This window comes from Delphinapterus leucas, chromosome 15 (assembly GCF_059928025.1).
Source record: "Delphinapterus leucas isolate spDelLeu-1000000601 "Yukka" chromosome 15, BTC_Dleu_Yukka2, whole genome shotgun sequence".
Taxonomy (NCBI): Eukaryota; Metazoa; Chordata; class Mammalia; order Artiodactyla; family Monodontidae; genus Delphinapterus; species Delphinapterus leucas.
Genome location: NC_143143.1, coordinates 25,962,144 through 25,979,595, shown reverse-complemented (window position 1 = coordinate 25,979,595; position 17,452 = coordinate 25,962,144). Strand labels below are relative to the sequence as shown.

Below are 17,452 nucleotides of genomic sequence, written 5' to 3'. Positions count from 1 at the left end.
GGTGTCATCAGGACGTGGGGGACATTAAAAGCCATGTGACACTTAAAAAACTTTATAGAAAGAATGATGGAATTAGAAAATCATCACTCGTCAGCAATAATAATTGTTTCAAGCAAGAATTATCAATGGATGCTAAAACTAATCGGTGAAAAAGTGATCCACATTAAAAACACCAACAGCTGCACAACAATATTAGTGTACTTCACACTTTACACACTACAAAAAAAAAGTTATCGTCGGTAATGCGGCTAATTGATGTCATATGCCTCCTGATATGATGCACTTGAGCAACACAGACATTCACATCTGCAGTATCCCTGCCCGAGATGAACAGATGCATTTGGACTTGTCTGAGGAAACATCAAAAAAATCCAAATTGAGGGGCATTCTACAAAATAACTAGCCTCCACTATGCAAAAATGTCAAGGTACTAAAATCACAGACTGAGAAACTGTTCTGGATTTTAAAAGAGCAAAGGGATATGACAGTTCAAAGGCAACGTGTGGTCCTGGACTGAATCGGGACAAGGGGAAATTATTTTTCCTCTTTTGCTATAAGTAGCAAAACTTATATTAGGTTTGCAAATGAGGTAACAGTACTGTAGCAATGTCAATTTCCTAATTTGGATTACTGTGCTATATAAGAGAATGCTCTTGTTTTTAGGAAAATTCACACTGAAGTAGTTAGGAATAAAGGAGCATCATGGGTACAACTTACTCTAAAATGGTTCAGGAAAAAAATTATATATACACATATATAATGAGATAAAGGACAACAAAGCAAACATTATAATGCTAACACCTGGGAAATCAGACGGAAGGTATCAGGAATTCTTTGCGGTATTCTGGCAACATTTATATAAGTCTGAAATTATTTCAAAATAAGAATTTAATAATAAAAAATAAATAAAACCATGGAATATATGAGACCAACTAGGAAAAGTAATATTTAGAAGCTGGCGAGACGAGAATGAGCCAATAAGGATGCGGGGGAGTCCAGAGGGAGGTGGGACGAAAACCAGGAGAATGAGTGTCTGAAAGCCAGAGGACAGTGTCTAGGGAAGGAGGGAGCAATCGACTGGGTCAAATTCCTCCAAAGGTGGAACGAGATGAGGACAAAGAAGGATCTATGGGGTCTGAGATCATGGCAGACACGGGGGACCAGCAATGTCCTTGGAGGGGTGCAGATGGCGGGCCAGCTGGGGGTGGGTGAAGAAAAAACTAGAGGGGAAGAGGAAGGAACAGTGAGAACACACATCTCATTCAAGATGCTTTCCTCTGAGTGGGAGGATCACAGGCCAGAAGTGGAAAGGGGATGTGGAATCAAGTGAGGGGGGGATGGTTTTGCTTTGGTTGGAGTTATTTCAAAACAGAGATGTTCCTGCAGGCCTGCTTAATCTTCACAGGCCACCAACTCCTTTGGTGGTCGGGTGAAATCTACAGACCCTTCCCCAGAATAATGTTTTCAAATGCATAAAATAAAATATGCAAGATTGTAAAGAAAGGTAATTACATTGAAATAGTTACCAAAAATTCTTTTTTTAATCTGTGATATAATAATATGGGATAATAATACAGGAAATCAGCTTCCTGGTCAACACATTAAATAACAAGACCTAATGGCAGGTGACATAATTATGATAATTTCAAAGTACTGATGAAGGTAAACAATATTCAAGATATCTGTCACAACTGAAATGCCATTTGAAGATACCTGGGATTTCACTGAGGACAACTTCCCAGCTACTCTAACACTGCTGGGTTGTTGCCGACATTCCTAACAGAAGAAACAAACAAATTCAGTTCAAGGTTAGAGAAAATATAGATTTGAATTCCACAATGCCCTCCCCAAGTTCACAGACTTCTGAATTCTATCTATGGCAGGAAGGCGACCCATGGCCTAGATTAAGAAGCTCTGCACTTTCACAAAGCATGTTTACAAAGGTTGATGGAACGATCAGCAGAGACGGGAAAATATCCAGGAGAGAGAAGGGCAAACTGGAAGAGCCAGTGCCTGACTAGGAGGCAGGTACTAGCCTCTGACCGGTGCAGGGACTCCTCTTCTCTGTAAGGAGAGAAACGAAAAGGCTGAGCCCGGGCTCGGGGGAGACCTGTGGGTCTGGTGGTGAGAACACGAAGTGGCTCTTCCCTGATGGCTTCTATTTTCATTGAGAGGCATGGTCATCAACTGAGTGGGACAGACATCACAGAGAGTTGGAAAGGGAATTTCTAAGTCAGAAAAGTAGGATTTTTGAGCACGACTGAGTCCTTTCTTGAAGCTTGTCGTCATGAATTTAAAGTGACAAATTAGCTCAGGTGTGTCACATTTTCCTGCAATATTCAGATGCTCAGAAATAGAGGAGGTGGATGATAAGATCCAACCAGGGCTGGGACTTGGCTAGACCAGGGCAATAGAGGGAAAGAGGAGCAAGGGCTGGAAGAAAGGATAATGATGGACCAGGTGGACAAGGAGAGAAGTCAAGACAGGAGAGTGGAAAGTAACCGATAGTGAAAAAGCAATGGAGGTCAACTGATGGCTGAAATGAGGTACCCAAGTAAGTGGAAGAGAAAGACAAGAGAAATGATGGAGATGGGCACAGTTATTGCTAATAAGACCCACGATGCTACCAAGGGAGTGCAGGGCTAAGGGGAGGCAGAAGCGAGGACTGCTGACCGCCTGGCCAAGAAACAGACAAGACAGAGCATTTGCTGGCTGTCCTCATGGATGCTGGAGTCACCCAGAAGGAGGAGAGAGGTAGGAGTGGAGAGAAAGACGATGAGCTGTCGCCAAGGCTGCTGGTGAAGGCCACGCCCAAGAAGTCAGCAGAAAGAGGGATGGCAGAGCTGGTGACGCAGCCCTGGCAAGAAGCGTGGCTCCTGAGAAGAGGGAACTCAAGTGGATTGAAGGTGGCATGCCTACCACTGCCTGGCTGCATATACAGAGACAGAGCTGAAACCACCTGTGCTTGGGAGGGCTGCAGGGGGAACAGTAAGAGGAGTCACCTGGTTCCATTTCAGACAAGGAAGTCAAAGGCACTAACAAGAAGACTGCCAGGAGAAAAGGGCCTGGCATTTGCGAACCCTGAGTGGCAAGATTTGATAAGAAAGAGAAGTGAAGGTCTAGGTCAGAATTACAGAACATCTACAATAGCACGGGGTTAGAGTCTCAGTAATAACAGTTGGCCTGGGAGCCCTGATGCAGCTCTGACTAAAATATTACAAGGTCTGACTACAAAACTAGAGAGTGAGGCATCCTCCAATTTAGCTGTTTCTCTCCTTTTATGAAAATAAAACCATCAGGCTGGAAATTACACACTCATATGAGTCTGGGTAAAGTAGTTCCTTCAAAAGATTTCTGCAACTATTCCATTATAGGGCTCTAACTACATTTGGAACTTGTGTTTTATAATGGCTTTCAGAGTCAAGTATGAGCCAAAGCAAATAAATAGTTTTATTATACCCAAACTGTGTTACCCAGCTGGTTCACCCACCAGGTTAAGCAGTTTGGATTCCAAATTTTTTTTAGTATTTCCAAAAATCAAAATCATCACTAGACATGAAGACGCAGCACCACTAAAGCAATTTAAAAAACAACATGACATGGGTGCTAAAGGCCCTGCAAGGATATAATGCTCAGGGGAAGAGACTTTAGCTGAAGTCTTTGTTCTAGAACCTTTGCTGAGAAAAATCTCCTTTCTTACCTCACTCAATAATACATTTCCCATGGGAATGAATACAATTTACAAGAATAATTAAGTGAAAAGTACCTATTGACCTTAGAGCAGCAGGCGCTTAGTACTGCTGAGAAAACCAGAGGCCTTCCCCAATACTTTTCGGGAAACAAATGAATGGAGGAAGGAAAACCACTCTGGTGTGGTCTAACGTCCGGCGTTCATTCATCAAATATTTAACTGTCACCTCCCTGATATGGAAGAGGAATCGTGCTCTGCTCTGGGGATAAGGAAGGGACGTAGTCCCTCACTCCAGGCCGCTTGCCAGCCTATCATGCCAGCAAGTTAGCCATCAGGATTGTGCAGACTATGTAGACATTTTTCCTCCAAAGACCATCTCTGTATTACTGGAATACAGCTGCTTTTTAAAATGCTACATCGTAGCACTTGTACCACTGAAAGAAAACAGGGATGCATTCCCCCCAGGTGGTCTGCCAGGAAACCAAGTCACACCAGCAACAGAAAAGCTCCACTCAGTGAAACCAGGAGCTTGAGAGGCCTCATTAGAGCTAAATGAAGTAGCAGCTCCTCTCCTGTTCAGTTCAGGCCTTAAAAAAAGGGCACAATAAAAACTCTATGGCTGCACACGATGGACTGGGAATCCGAGATCCTGTCTCAGACAGCAGGCACAAAAAGATAATTCTCAACTAAATCCAGATTTACAAGCTCTAAAGAGAGGTCACACATAGTCTTACCGTTGCGAAAAACTTTATTAAAATCAAATCCTTGGCTTGCTAGAAAGTCAATGCTTGAGCTCTGAAACAAGAGTAAACAGAACATGCGTTTCGGTGATGTTCATGGCAGGTGTACGAATAGAAGCAGAGAAAGAACTCAGGCAAGTAAACAAAGGCAACCAGGCAAGAAGGCAGCATGCCAAAGGTCAGAGGACAAGGCATTTCTACTCCACGGCTGCCAAATCATCCATTAATTCACTTAAACTATCTGGGCTCTTCTCCTTTATAGCTTATAAAACAAATATCCTTTGTTTCACAACATTTAAGAAAATTTTACTTAGTGAACATATATTCTCCCAATCGGCAGGAAACTCCTGGTGGCTATACTGACTAGGAGACTATAAATAAAAATTAAATGTATTTCTATTATCTCACCCCAGGTTCAGGTTTAAGGTAGCAAACATGTGCAAGTTATAAGGTATCAATTATTCACTTCAACTTAGATTCTGAAAGCCCCAAATCTTTTTTTTCTTTTTTTGGCCACGCCACGTGGCATGTGGGATCTTAGTTCCCCGACCAGGGATTGAACCCGCGCCCCCTGCTTTGGAAGGGCAGAGTCTTAACCATTGGACTGCCAGGGAAGTCCCAAGCTCTTAATTGGATGTTCTTTACATTCAAGATCAAAATAGAGAAAAATTCCCAGTAACGAGACTTATTAAATACATATCTCAAGCCTAGGGTAAGTCAAAATATATAAGTAAATGTTAGTAAAAATATTAATTAAATAATACTACACAAGAATGGGAAAATTTTCACAAAGTTCTTACTCAACTGACTGAAGAGTGGGAAACATCACTGTAGCTTCTCTAATTTTATTCTTGTTTTAAGTCAGAACATCAGAGGGCAGCACACAAGTCGTTTTAATCTGACCCCTCATAGAACTACCTTCCTGACCTGTACCTGACATTATACCATCAGTCTAGGCTGAGGGATGCTGTACCAGTTCCAGTACTCTCTTTAGAGATGCCACTGAAGACAAGGTCTTCTACATTAGTGATTTCTTTATGATAACAGAAGGGGGAATGTTCTGAGGTCTCTAGTCTGAGGGAAGCTGAACTTCTCCTGAGCTCTGGCCTATTTCGATCCTATGGGCCACAGAATTGATCGTGTGTTCCCCCTATTCTTGGCTGGTAGGAAGCTCAGAGACAAAAAGGTGAGACTTTCTTTGACACAAATTCTGTGTTCTAATCATAACACAGTAATTGTATCCTCATTTTTCTTTTCCTCCAACTTTTCACTTACTTATCTTTTTAATCTTATGTTAAAAGGTTTCATATACTGTATATATTTTTATATATATATACTTTTTACCCAACACAAATTCTTTTTAAAATATGATGAGATATAAAAAGGCAACCTTACCAAATACACACACACACACACACACACACACACACACGTGTGGGTACAGGCACATCATTTTCCATCATGTCCAGGTTTCCTGTGGTTCAAATAAGCAACCAGTCCCCACCCACATCTTCCCTTTTTATCTTGTTCTGAACAAGACCCAATGACTTCTGACTTGGGCCACAAGCCTTTTTATCTACCATGCCTGAGTATTCTTAAAACTCTGCCCACCTAATATTCCATCACTGACAGAGGCACCAAAAGATGGATTATGGAAAGGCATTTTTGTCCCTGCTGTCACTAGACTCCAAAACATCCTCACTTCCTTCTTTAAAAATCCAGAGTCAGAGATTCACCTATCCCCTTTTTGAAGCTATTTACTTTCCACTAAAACGATACCCTCTAAGTTGCACACAAAAAAATGTACTTTATGCCACTGAACTGAAAGCCTCTTAAAATGGTAAATTTTAGGTTATGTATTTTTTACCATAATAAAGAAAAAAATCCATCTAGAAAAATGGCACAGATGAACCAGTTTCCAAGGCAGAAATAGAGACACAGACGTAAAGAACAAACATATGGACACCAAGGGGGGAAAGCGGCCAGGGGTTGGTGGGGGGAGGGTGTGGGATGAATTGGGAGATTGGGATTAACATATATACACTAATTTGTATAAAACAGATAACTAATAAGAACCTGCTGTATAAAAAGAAAAGAAAAGAAAGGTAAAACACTTTGAACCAGCAAAATCTATTTGCGGTTTACTAACCACTATCTTTGGTTTGTCCTAAATGTACCATTTTCAGGATTCAAAAGATGAGCATGGCTACTTGGGAGGACAATTTGACGCATCTATCAAAATGTTAAATATATAAGCTCTATGAGTCAGCAATTCCCCTTCTAGGAAATCTATCCTATAAAAACATTCCTACATATAACCAAGACATGCTGCACACAGATGCTGACTATAGCATTGTTTAAAATAGGTAATCACTGGAAAACTTCTAAACTCCAGTTAAATAAATTATAACATATCCATACTATGAAATATGAAGACAGTGTGTTAAGTAGAAAATGCAAGTTATATAAAATATGAATATTATGATCCTGTGTATATTAAAGAAAAAAGCTAAAATTATGTATATATATGTAGACATAAGAGTATATGTACATATGGACATAAAAGGAGTGAAATGGGGAAGGAAGTGGCATGGGGAAGATGGGATAAAAAAAAGAAACTCGTTCTTTACTCTACAGACAGCAGCAGGGTCTCGATTTTTCACGACCACGTATGTATTTTCTTCCATGAATTCAACTACAGATGTTCGGTCAGAAAAAGGAAGGACAAGAGAAGAAAAAGAGGAGGTGAAGACAATGCCAATACCATGCAGTTCTTCTGTCGCCCCACTGGACGGGCACGTGCTCCAGGAGTGTGCCTGGCTCTCAGGCTGCTCCCCCATATCCCGCCCAGTGTGAGCAGCTCACTATGTATACAGATGCTTATTTTTCAAAGAGCATATTAAGTTATTTTGCCCCCAAATTCTCCCTGCTTTAAGGGTAATAAGAGCTTTTCAAGATTGATTTTTGACCAGACACAATTTTCACCCTACTCGCTGACTCCAGAAGCTAATAAGTTCCTTGTAAGATGCAACCCTGCTGTCACCATAGAATTTTAAAGCAAAATCCACCTTAGATGGAGGACAAAAGAAAAAAATTCAAAGACACTATCATTTACCATATCCATACAATTCACAAGTTTACTTACTGAGTCTAAACCTCTTCCCTGCCTTTGCTTTTCCAGAACAGAGAACTGCACCTTTTTTTTTTTTTTTTTTTTTTTTTTTTTTGCGCTACACGGGCCTGTCACTGTTGTGGCCTCTCCCATTGCGGAGCACAGGCTCCGGATGCGCAGGCTCAGCGGCCTTGGCTCACGGGCCCAGCCACTCCGCGGCATGTGGGATCTTCCCGGACCGGGGCACGAACCCGCATCCCCTGCATCGGCAGGCGGACTCTCAACCACTGCGCCACCAGGGAAACCCGAGAATTGCACCATTTTTATCCCATTGTCCATTTTAGACATTAGTCTCTGGCCTGTCTTCAAGTCTGTGATGTCTTTCTTTGTTTTAAGGAGTGGCTGGCTACTATAACTCCCTAAAGTGTTCCAGGTGTAGCCCCAGAATGGCTTTGTACAATGGGTAGGGTTCTTTTGATCTGTTTCCAATTCATTTCCTAGAATAACTGTGTTTGTGTTGGTCTTTTAGAACAAAGCATCATCCCCAAGGTGTCTCATTGCCACTGTCTGCATTTGTTTGATTAACCCCTGGCTAAAGCCATGGAATCCACTTTAAATAATTGTCTTTTCCTGGTACTGTTGGAAAACTACATCCACACAAATTTCCCAACTGAGCCTATTTTTCTCTCAGTGAAAATCTACAAATACTGTTTAATTAAGTATCCTATACTAAGGTGACTGGTAAATAGCTGTTAACTGGTTGCAGGGTAAAGAAATATCAACTATGGTTTATTTGCTAATTTAAGAAAAATTCAGGTTTACAAAACCAAAATTACCTTCTCTTCAGCCCTAGATATACAATTAATGCTCAATTTCATTTGTTTATATCCTGCCTTATTACAGAAAGAACCTGACATGACTCAGTCACTCAGAAGCCTACCCTCCAGGCTTTCTTAACTGCATTACTACTTACATGCAGGAAAAGGGAAAGATGGGAAGACTCAAAGGAACTAATGTTGCTACGGAGAGAGAAGCTCAAGCATAAGATCATAAGGGAGAAAAGGCCAACATTCAGCTTTCATCACATATCCATTCGCTATACACTTATTCACATTCACCTTATCCATTGTATCAGATTATTAAGAGAGCAGAAAGGAAAAAAAAAAAAAAGAGAGAGAGAGCAGAAAGGGGAAACTGATATTCACTGAGTGTCTACTAGATCAGCTACAACTCCAAACAGGGTGTTCTAAAGGGGAACCTCCTTGTATCCTTACCTTGGCTCATAAAGTCAGCCCTCTCCTCCTCAGGAGGAAACAGTGGTCTTTATCTACCCTCTCTTTCCTAATTGGTGAGCTTGGGAAAAGAAACTGAACATATATAGCTTAGCCCCTTTTGGGCTTTCTCTTTTCAAAGAGGATACACACATACCCGCCACTTCCAGAAAATAAAGCTCTACCCTTGGAGATGGGTGCAATGAGAATGGGGTGGGAAGAAGCCTGAAGGTCCTGATCTGTAGGTTCAATTCAGGGGTAAGACATTAAAAATCCCCAAAAGAGTCACACTACGAAGCCATGGTCTCAGATTCAGCTTTACTAATGATAAAGCTCACGTTCTCATTTCCATCTGCCTGTCACTTACATCTCATTCCTTAACTCACTCTCAAGTAAAAGGGAAGATGGGAGTGTCATTAATTTACAACCCTAAAACTGAAAGTCAGAGAGGTGAAATGATTTGCCCAAAGTGCCAAGTTAGTAGTAGAACCAAATTTTAGAGAGAATTCTGATTCCACATTTCCACACTGCTCATCAGCAATTCATAACAGAAAACCAACTCAATTACACTACGAACCTGACAAACAAATTTGACATCTGGTGAAGATCTATTGAAGGGCTTCGGGAAAACATAGAAGTTAAAAGACTTCGTTATATACCTGGGGAAAATAAGATAAAAGGAGACTTAGGGCGTTACATTATGCCATGACAAAAGAATTCCCACCACTTATTCAAACAACCTACTTTGAATCTGTGTAGTCATACTTAAAAGTGCAAAGGCCAAACTGAAACAGCAAAAAGTCCATGGAATGCTGGAAAAGGGAAATAAAATATCTGTCAAAACAGTGCTCTACAGTCGACGTCAGCAACAGTATTCTCAATCAGGTGGGTTTTCTGATTACTTAACTTTGGCAGAATACTTCCAATTAGAACAGATTACAGATTATCTATCAGACGCATTATTTTTTTTAACATCTTTATTGGAGTATAATTGCTTTACAATGGTGTGTTAGTTTCTGCTTTATAACAAAGTGAATCAGTTACACATATACATATGTTCCCATATCTCTACCCTCTTGCGTCTCCCTCCCTCCCACCCTCCCTATCCCACTCCTCTAGGTGGTCACAAAGCACCCAGCTGATCTCCTGGTGCTATGTGGCTGCTTCCCACTAGCTATCTATTTTATGTTTGGTAGTGTGTATATGTCCATGCCACTCTCTCACTTTGTCACAGATTATCCTTCCCCCTCCCCATATCCTCAAGTCCATTCTCTAGTAGGTATCAGATGCATTATTAATTTATATACATTTCTTAATATTTTTCCCAACTTAGGCACCTATCCACCATCCAGAGTGTCATGGTAAACCTATTTCCAAATGATTAAAGTAACCACATCACATTTCCTGTAAATCAAATTAACACTGAAAATACTAAACCTTCACCAAAATGTTTTCCAGCAAACAATTATTTTTGCTATTGTTTTAAATACCACTAAAATATCATTTTATAGCTGGGGTTGAGACATTAATGAACAAGTTTAACGATTATATTCCTCTATAATTCAACATATGCAGGACCAACATGGGGAAAAAAATTTTTTTCTAGCACATCCACGTACCTTTTTAAGCTTCTGATACCTTTCTTCCGGAGTGTCAAAACCATTTGTTAATGCGGTGACCGAGGGTCCATTGCTGATTCCTAGATTTTAAGAAATAAAAGTTTTTAACTTGTTAATAAATGCTAATGGAAAAATGTCAGTCAACTATTCAATGGCGCTATAATTTCATATTTTCATGAATTAAAATTAATTGGAAGTGCTCCTTTCTTCACTTTCTCAAAATTAGCATTAATTTCACTGGCTACCAAGCTAAACTCTATAGTAATGAATTTAGAGATGTGACTGTTTCAATTTGAGAATGGGCAGTTTCAGTGTCTAAAACAGATTTCAAATATAGAAAACACTATAGAGACCTCACCAAAAAACTATTAGAACTAATAAAGGAAGTCAGTAAAGTTGCAGGATACAAAATTAATATACAGAAATCTGTTGTAAATTTCTATACACTAATAACAAACTATGAAAAACAGAAATTAAGAAAACAATCCCATTTACAATTGCATCAAAAAGAATAAAATACCTAGGAATAAATTTAACCAAGAAGGTGAAACACCTGTACTCTGAGAACTATAAGACATTGGTGCAAGAAATTGAAGACGATGGGAATAAATGGAAAGACTGTGCTCACGAATCCGAAGAATTAATACTGTAAAAATGTCCATATTACCCAAAGCAATCTACAGATTCAAAGCAATCTCTATCAAAATACCCATGGCATTTGTCACAGAACTAGAACAAATAATCCTAAAATTTGTATGGAACCACAAAATACCCCGAACAGCCAAAGCAATCTTGAGATGCCACCTCACACCTGTCAGAATGGTTATTCTCAAAAACACAAGAAATAACAAGTGTTGGCAAGGATGTGGAGAAAAGGGAACCGTCATGTACTGTTGGTGGGAAGGTCAACTGGTGCAGCCACTATGGAAAACAGTATAAAGCTTCCTCAAAATACTAAAAATAGAACTAACATAAGAGCCAACAATTCCACTTCTGGATATCTATACGAAAACAAAAATTACTTTTTCTTCAATAATTCTAATTCGAAAAGATATATGCATCCCTATGTCACTACATCATTATTTACATCATTATTTACAATAGAAAAGACATAGAAGCAACCTAATTGTCCAAAGATAGATGAATGGATAATGAAGATGCCATATATACACACACATATATATATATACACACACATACATACATACATACATACATATACACATACATATATAGAAATATTACTCAGCCATAAAACCTTGCCATCTGCAACATGGATAGACCTAGAAGGTATTATGCTAAGTGAAATAAGTCAGAAAGAGAAAGACAAATACCATATGATTTCACTTATTAGTGAAATCCAAAAAACAAAACAAACAAACAAAGACATTGATACAGGGAGTAAACTAATGGTTGCCAGAGGGGAGGGGGTGGGTGGAAAGGCCAAATAGGTGAAGGGGTTTAAGAGATACAAAGTTTCATTTATAAAATAAATGTCACAGCATAGGGAATATAGCCAACAATAACTTTGTAGCTAACAGATGGTAACTAGACTTAGCATGGTGATTTCATAGTGTATAAAAATATCAAATCACTATGTTGTACACCTGAAACTGATATAATTGGTCGATTATAATTCAGTAAAAAAAAAAATTAGGTTTCAAAACAGTCATGATTTCAGGAAACAATCTCTACGACTGAATAAGTTTTGCTGCTTTCAAAGATTAATGCATACTCAGACATCAACAAATACTGATGCGCATTATTGTTAGAGTACAGTCTTGGTCAACAGTTTGGAGTAACATCTACACAACAAAGGTATACTCAAGGTCAAGAGACATTTGCGGTGAAAACTCTTAGCTTTCCAGGGAACTGACTCCAACTAGAAACTGCACACTTAATTAAAGCCAAAGATTACCCCCAGCAAGGAGTCCTTTGGAAAGAGCTGAAGTCTTACAAACATGTTAAGCTTGTAGCAAAAGTGTTATCTACACCAAAAGTGGATATCTTTGATCCAAAAGGAAAAAAAGAAAAAATCTTGCAGTTATAACTGTTAGTAAAGTATTAGACACACATGCACACCCATGCCAAGGCAGGCAATGAACACTTCCACTAATGCCTAAAGGAATACCTCATTTATCTGCAAAAGTCCGACCCTAAAGTCGGTCACAAAGGACAAATATTGTATGATTCCCCTTATAGGAAATGTCTAAGGTAGTCAAATTCAGAGACAGAAACAGTGGTTGCCAGAGGCAGAGGGGAGAGAGGAGTTGGGAATTATTGTTCAATGGGTAGAGTGTTTCGGTTCTGAAGATGAAAAAGTTCTGGAGATGGATGGTTGGAGATGGATACACAACAATGTGAATGTATTCAATGCCACTGAACTTTAAAACGATCAATTTTATGTTATGTGTATTTCACCACACATACAAAAAAGCCTGACCCGAACTCCCAAGCTGTCTCACACACATCCGAGTTTTTAAGCAGCACCAAAACCTTAATCTCTATCTGCAACCCTGAGAGGTCCAACAACCACAAACCCAATCACAAAACCCACCGCACCTCACCTCTTCCGTGCTTTTGAAACGTTTAAGAGAAAACGTGGAGACCCATGCAACTTGCCCATGTCTACAAACAGGGAGAAGCGGCCAGCAGGCAGAAGTCCGGGGCAAGGGAGCAGGGGGTAGGGGTGCAGGAGTTTTGGCTATGCACTGCAAGGTGCCAGCCTCAAGCTTGCAAGCGAGGGATACCTGAAAACTCCCCATCGATGGCGAAGAAGTCCGCCTCCTCTATGGCTTGGTACACTTTGTGGAGATTACTCTTAAAATCTGCGGAGAAACCGAGAAGAGGCTCAGAACCGGTGGCCTAGCTGCTTGCCCACGGGCTACTAGGTTGGGAAGGAAGGAGGGCCCGGGGAACTCCTACGTCTCCTAGGGCGGAAGGACAGGTCCCTGAGGGGTGCACAGACAGGGGCGGAAAATAAGCCCCGCGGGGGCACGAGCCTGAGAGGGATAAGGCCCTGGGGGTGCCCGGGTAAGAAAGACGACAAGGCCCCGAAGGGTGTATGGGCCAGAGAGGAATAAGGCCCCCCAAGAGGCGCAAAAGGGGAGCAAACCCCTGAGGGGCTGCCTCTGCCCCAGGCCCCGCCAAGCAGACCGGCCGTGTTCCGGGCCTAGTAGGCCGGGTGAAGGGGGCCGCGGGTACGCGGGGAGGTGCACGGCGGACACGCACTGCTCCTGATTATCTCCATTTTGCAGAGTGGCCAGGCCCGCGGCCCCGTCCGGCCCGCCTCTGCCGTTCCACTCGCGAAGCTCCACCGCCAGCACCGCAGGCAGCAGCGGCGAAGACCGCGGGGGTGACTTCCGGAAACAGCGCGCGCCGGCGCGCCGTCACGTGTACCTGCGTCATGGCAGGGGCGGGGCCAAGGCTGGGTTCCTTTCCCGGGACACAGGAGGGGCGTGGCTATCAAAGTCCTTCAAGGCGTGGTCTAACTGGTGAGGACCAGACTTGGACAATTTACTTTATTTATTTATTTTTGGCTGCATTAGGTTTTCGTTGCTGCATGCCGGCTTTTTCCAGTTGCGGGAGCGGGGGCTACTCTTTGTTGTGGTGTGCGAGCTTCTCATTGCGGTGGCTTCTCTTGTTGCGGAGCACGGGCTCTAGGCACGTGGGCTTCAGTCGTTGTGGCACATGGGCTCAGTAGTTGTGGCTCATGGGCTCTAGAGCACAGGCTCAGTAGTTGTGACGCACAGGCGTAGTTGCTTCTTGGCGTGTGGGATCTTCCCAGATCAGAGCTCGAACCCGTGTCCCCTGCATTGGCAGGCGGATTCTTAACCACTACACCACCAGGGAAGCCCGGGCCATTTACTTCAGAAGTTTGCGTGACATGACATCCATCCAGTTGATGAATATATATTTCTTGAGTTCCAGTTATGTGCCAGGCACCCTGAAAGGAGTGGGGATACAGTGAGGAATAAAAAAGACAAGCTCCCACTGGAGCTTAACTTGAGGGAAGAGGGGAAAGTCAGGCAGGAATCGAACTTGCCACTTGGAAACCCAAAGTTCACTGTGAAGAGAAAGAGCAGGGTGCTGCAATAAGAATAATGGAAAAGAGGGTTACTTACAGAGGTGACGGGGAGCGCAAACCTGAGACCTTTATCTACTGCACTAGCTACTGGGAGTACTACAGTGGGCAAAACAGATTAGGTCTTGCCTGATGGAGTTTTACGTTGGTTTGTGGTTTGCAGTTGATTCCCAGAGCCTACGACACTGCTGACACGTCGAGATGCTCGATAAACGTGGGTTGAGTGAATGAATTCACCTTGGTCTTTCACAAAAGCCTACTATGAAAGTTGGTTAGAATATCTGCTTTCAAAGGCTAGCTCTGCCATTTATTAGGTCTGGAATTATTTAATCTTCCTAAACCTCGATTTTCTCATCCACTAAATAGGGTTGAGGATCAGTGGTGATAATGTATGTGAATTGTAAAGCACTGTAAAAATAAATGTAAGATATGATCAGCGTTCTGACCTGCTGTCACATTTCCCTGCATTCACACCTTAGGTTTGAGAGAAATACTGAGTATGAACCACTTGTGCTTTTTGAAAAGAAGATAACCATTTTCTCCCAAAAGAAAATATTAAGAACCCTAAAGAACAAGTAAGAGTGTGACCATATTTTCCCCACCAGGTGCCACAAGTCCATTTTCCTCTACTCATTGAAAGGAAATTTATATATAGTTAATTAGGCCCACTATTCCTAGTGTGAGCAGCAGAGAGTAAATGTGAAAACCAATATGACAAGTAGTCAAACTTCAAACTTGAAATATCTCTCTGCCTTCTAGTATCAGCTTTAAAAGTCCTAGATGGAAAGTACTGGTCACATATGGCCACTTAAATTTAAATTTTGAGTAATTTAAGTTCAATAAATATCAACTTACTGCAAAGCTACAGTAATCAAAACAGTGTGGTACTGACATAAAGACATAGAGACTAATGAAATAGAGAGCCCCCAAATAATCCCTTGAATATATGGTCAAATGATTTGCAACAAGGATGCCAAGACCATTCAGTGAGGGAAGGATACTCTTTTCAACAAATGGTGTTAAGAAAACTGAATATCCACATGCAAAAGAATGAAGTTAGAACCTTACCTAACACGGTATAAAAATTAATTCAAAATAAATCAAACATCTAAATGTAAGAGCCAAAACTATAAGGGTTTTAGAAGAAAACATAGGGCAAAAAAGCTTCATGATGTTGGATTAGGCAATGATTTTTTGCTATGACACCAAAAGCATAGGCAACAAAAGAAAAAGCAATGAATGAATTACATCAAAATTAAAAACTTCTGTGCATCAAAGGACACTATCAGCAAGGTGAAGAGGCAACCCACAGAATGGGAAAAAAAACTTGCAAATCATGTATCTGATAAAGCGTAAATATCCATAATATATAAAGAACTCTTACCACTCAAAAACACAAAAACAAACAATCCAATTTAAAAAGGACTTAAACATTTCTCCAAAGAAGATATAAATGGCCAACAAGCTCATGAAAAGACGCTCAACATCACAAATGCAAATCAAAACCACAATGAGATATCATTTCACACCTATTAGGTAAGAAACTGGAACTTTGTGCACTGCTAGTGGGAATGTAAAATGGTACAGTCACTATGGAAAACAGTATGGTCCTTCTTTAAAAAATTAAAAATAGTATTATCATATAATGCAGCAATTCCACTTCTGGGCATACACCCAAAATAATTGAAAGGAGAGGTTTGAATAGGTATTTGTACACCCATGTTCATAGCACCATAATTCACAATAGCCAAAAAGTGGAAACAACCCAAGCATCTATCAGATGAATGGATAAACAAAATGTCACGTATACCTACAATGGAATTTTATTCTGCCTTTAAATAGAGGGAAATTCTGAGACATGGTACAAAGTAGATGAACCTGGAGGACATTTGCTAAGTGAAATAAGCCAGTCACAAGACAAACACTGTATGATTCCACTTATATGTGGTACCTAGAGTAGTCAAATTCTTCTTTTTTTTTTTTTTTCTGCGGCACACGGGCCTCTCACTGTTGTGGCCTCTCCCGTTGCGAAGCACAGGCTCCGGACGCGCAGGCTCAGCGGCCATGGCTCACGGGCCCAGCCGCTCCACGGCATGTGGGATCTTCCCGGACCGGGGCACGAACCCGTGTCCCCTGCATTGGCAGGCGGACTCTCAACCACTGCGCCACCAGGGAAGCCCCGAGTAGTCAAATTCTTGAACAGAAAGTATAATGGTGGTTACCAGAGGCTGGGAAAGGAACTATTGGTAACTGTTGAATGGGTATGGACTTTCAGTTCGGGAAGATGATAAAGTCCTGGATGGTGGTGATGACTGCACAACAATGTGGATACAGTTAGTGCCACTGAACTGCACACTTGAAAATGGTTAAAATGGTAAATCTTGTTACGTATCTTTCATGGCAATTTTTTAAAAATATGCTGATACCTATCTAGACTATCCTCCAGAAAATGAGTCATACACTTCTGGCACTAGCACAGAACATTACCAATCTTTTTACTCTTTGCCCATTTGATTGCTAGGAAAAAAAAATCATCCCAAATTATCGATTTAACGATCTCCAGGCCAGTGATTTAAAACAGGTAATCCTCATGAATTCTTAACGAACCAAGACGCTGGGAAAAAAAAAAAAAAAAAGTGGTGATAAGAAAGTCATGTTAATTCCGATTCTTCTTAATATTGCAAATGGAAATCTAGCCATGATTCTCTGATTTTCTGCATAAAATGTAAAGGCAAAAAAAAATTATGGCGAGTACAGTACGGTCTTGTAATATAATTTTAATTTCCGGGCAAAGCTGTTTCCTGCAGATACAATAACAGCCACTCTGGAGGATCAAATACACACAACAGCCTCACCTTCTCGGTGTAAAGCCCTGGCTCAAGGTCCGTGCCTCCAAGAGTAAGGGGCGGGACCGGCGGTAGTACGCCTGCGCGGA

At 41.2% G+C, this 17,452-nt stretch overlaps 1 protein-coding gene across 8 annotated transcripts in view; it reads right to left on the bottom strand.

The window, feature by feature from the left end:
• Positions 1-13,825, bottom strand: part of PARN (poly(A)-specific ribonuclease) — a 161,549-nt gene extending 147,724 nt beyond the window's left edge. For 3 of the 8 annotated variants that reach the window (XM_089896126.1, XM_089896130.1, XM_089896131.1), the window contains exons 1-6: positions 13,665-13,823; positions 13,184-13,261; positions 10,434-10,513; positions 9,559-9,626; positions 9,392-9,473; positions 4,426-4,486 (exon numbers count right to left, since the gene is read on the bottom strand). In XM_089896126.1, the coding sequence (XP_089752252.1) occupies positions 4,426-4,486; positions 9,392-9,473; positions 9,559-9,626; positions 10,434-10,513; positions 13,184-13,261; positions 13,665-13,683 (388 nt within the window). In that variant the 5' untranslated portion in view covers positions 13,684-13,823. Of the gene's footprint in view, positions 1-4,425; positions 4,487-9,391; positions 9,474-9,558; positions 9,627-10,433; positions 10,514-13,183; positions 13,262-13,664 lie in introns of all 8 variants that reach the window. The other 5 variants (XR_016387810.1, XM_089896128.1, XM_089896129.1 and 2 more) reach the window with 4 other exon arrangements.
• Between the last annotated feature and the right edge of the window lie 3,627 nt (positions 13,826-17,452).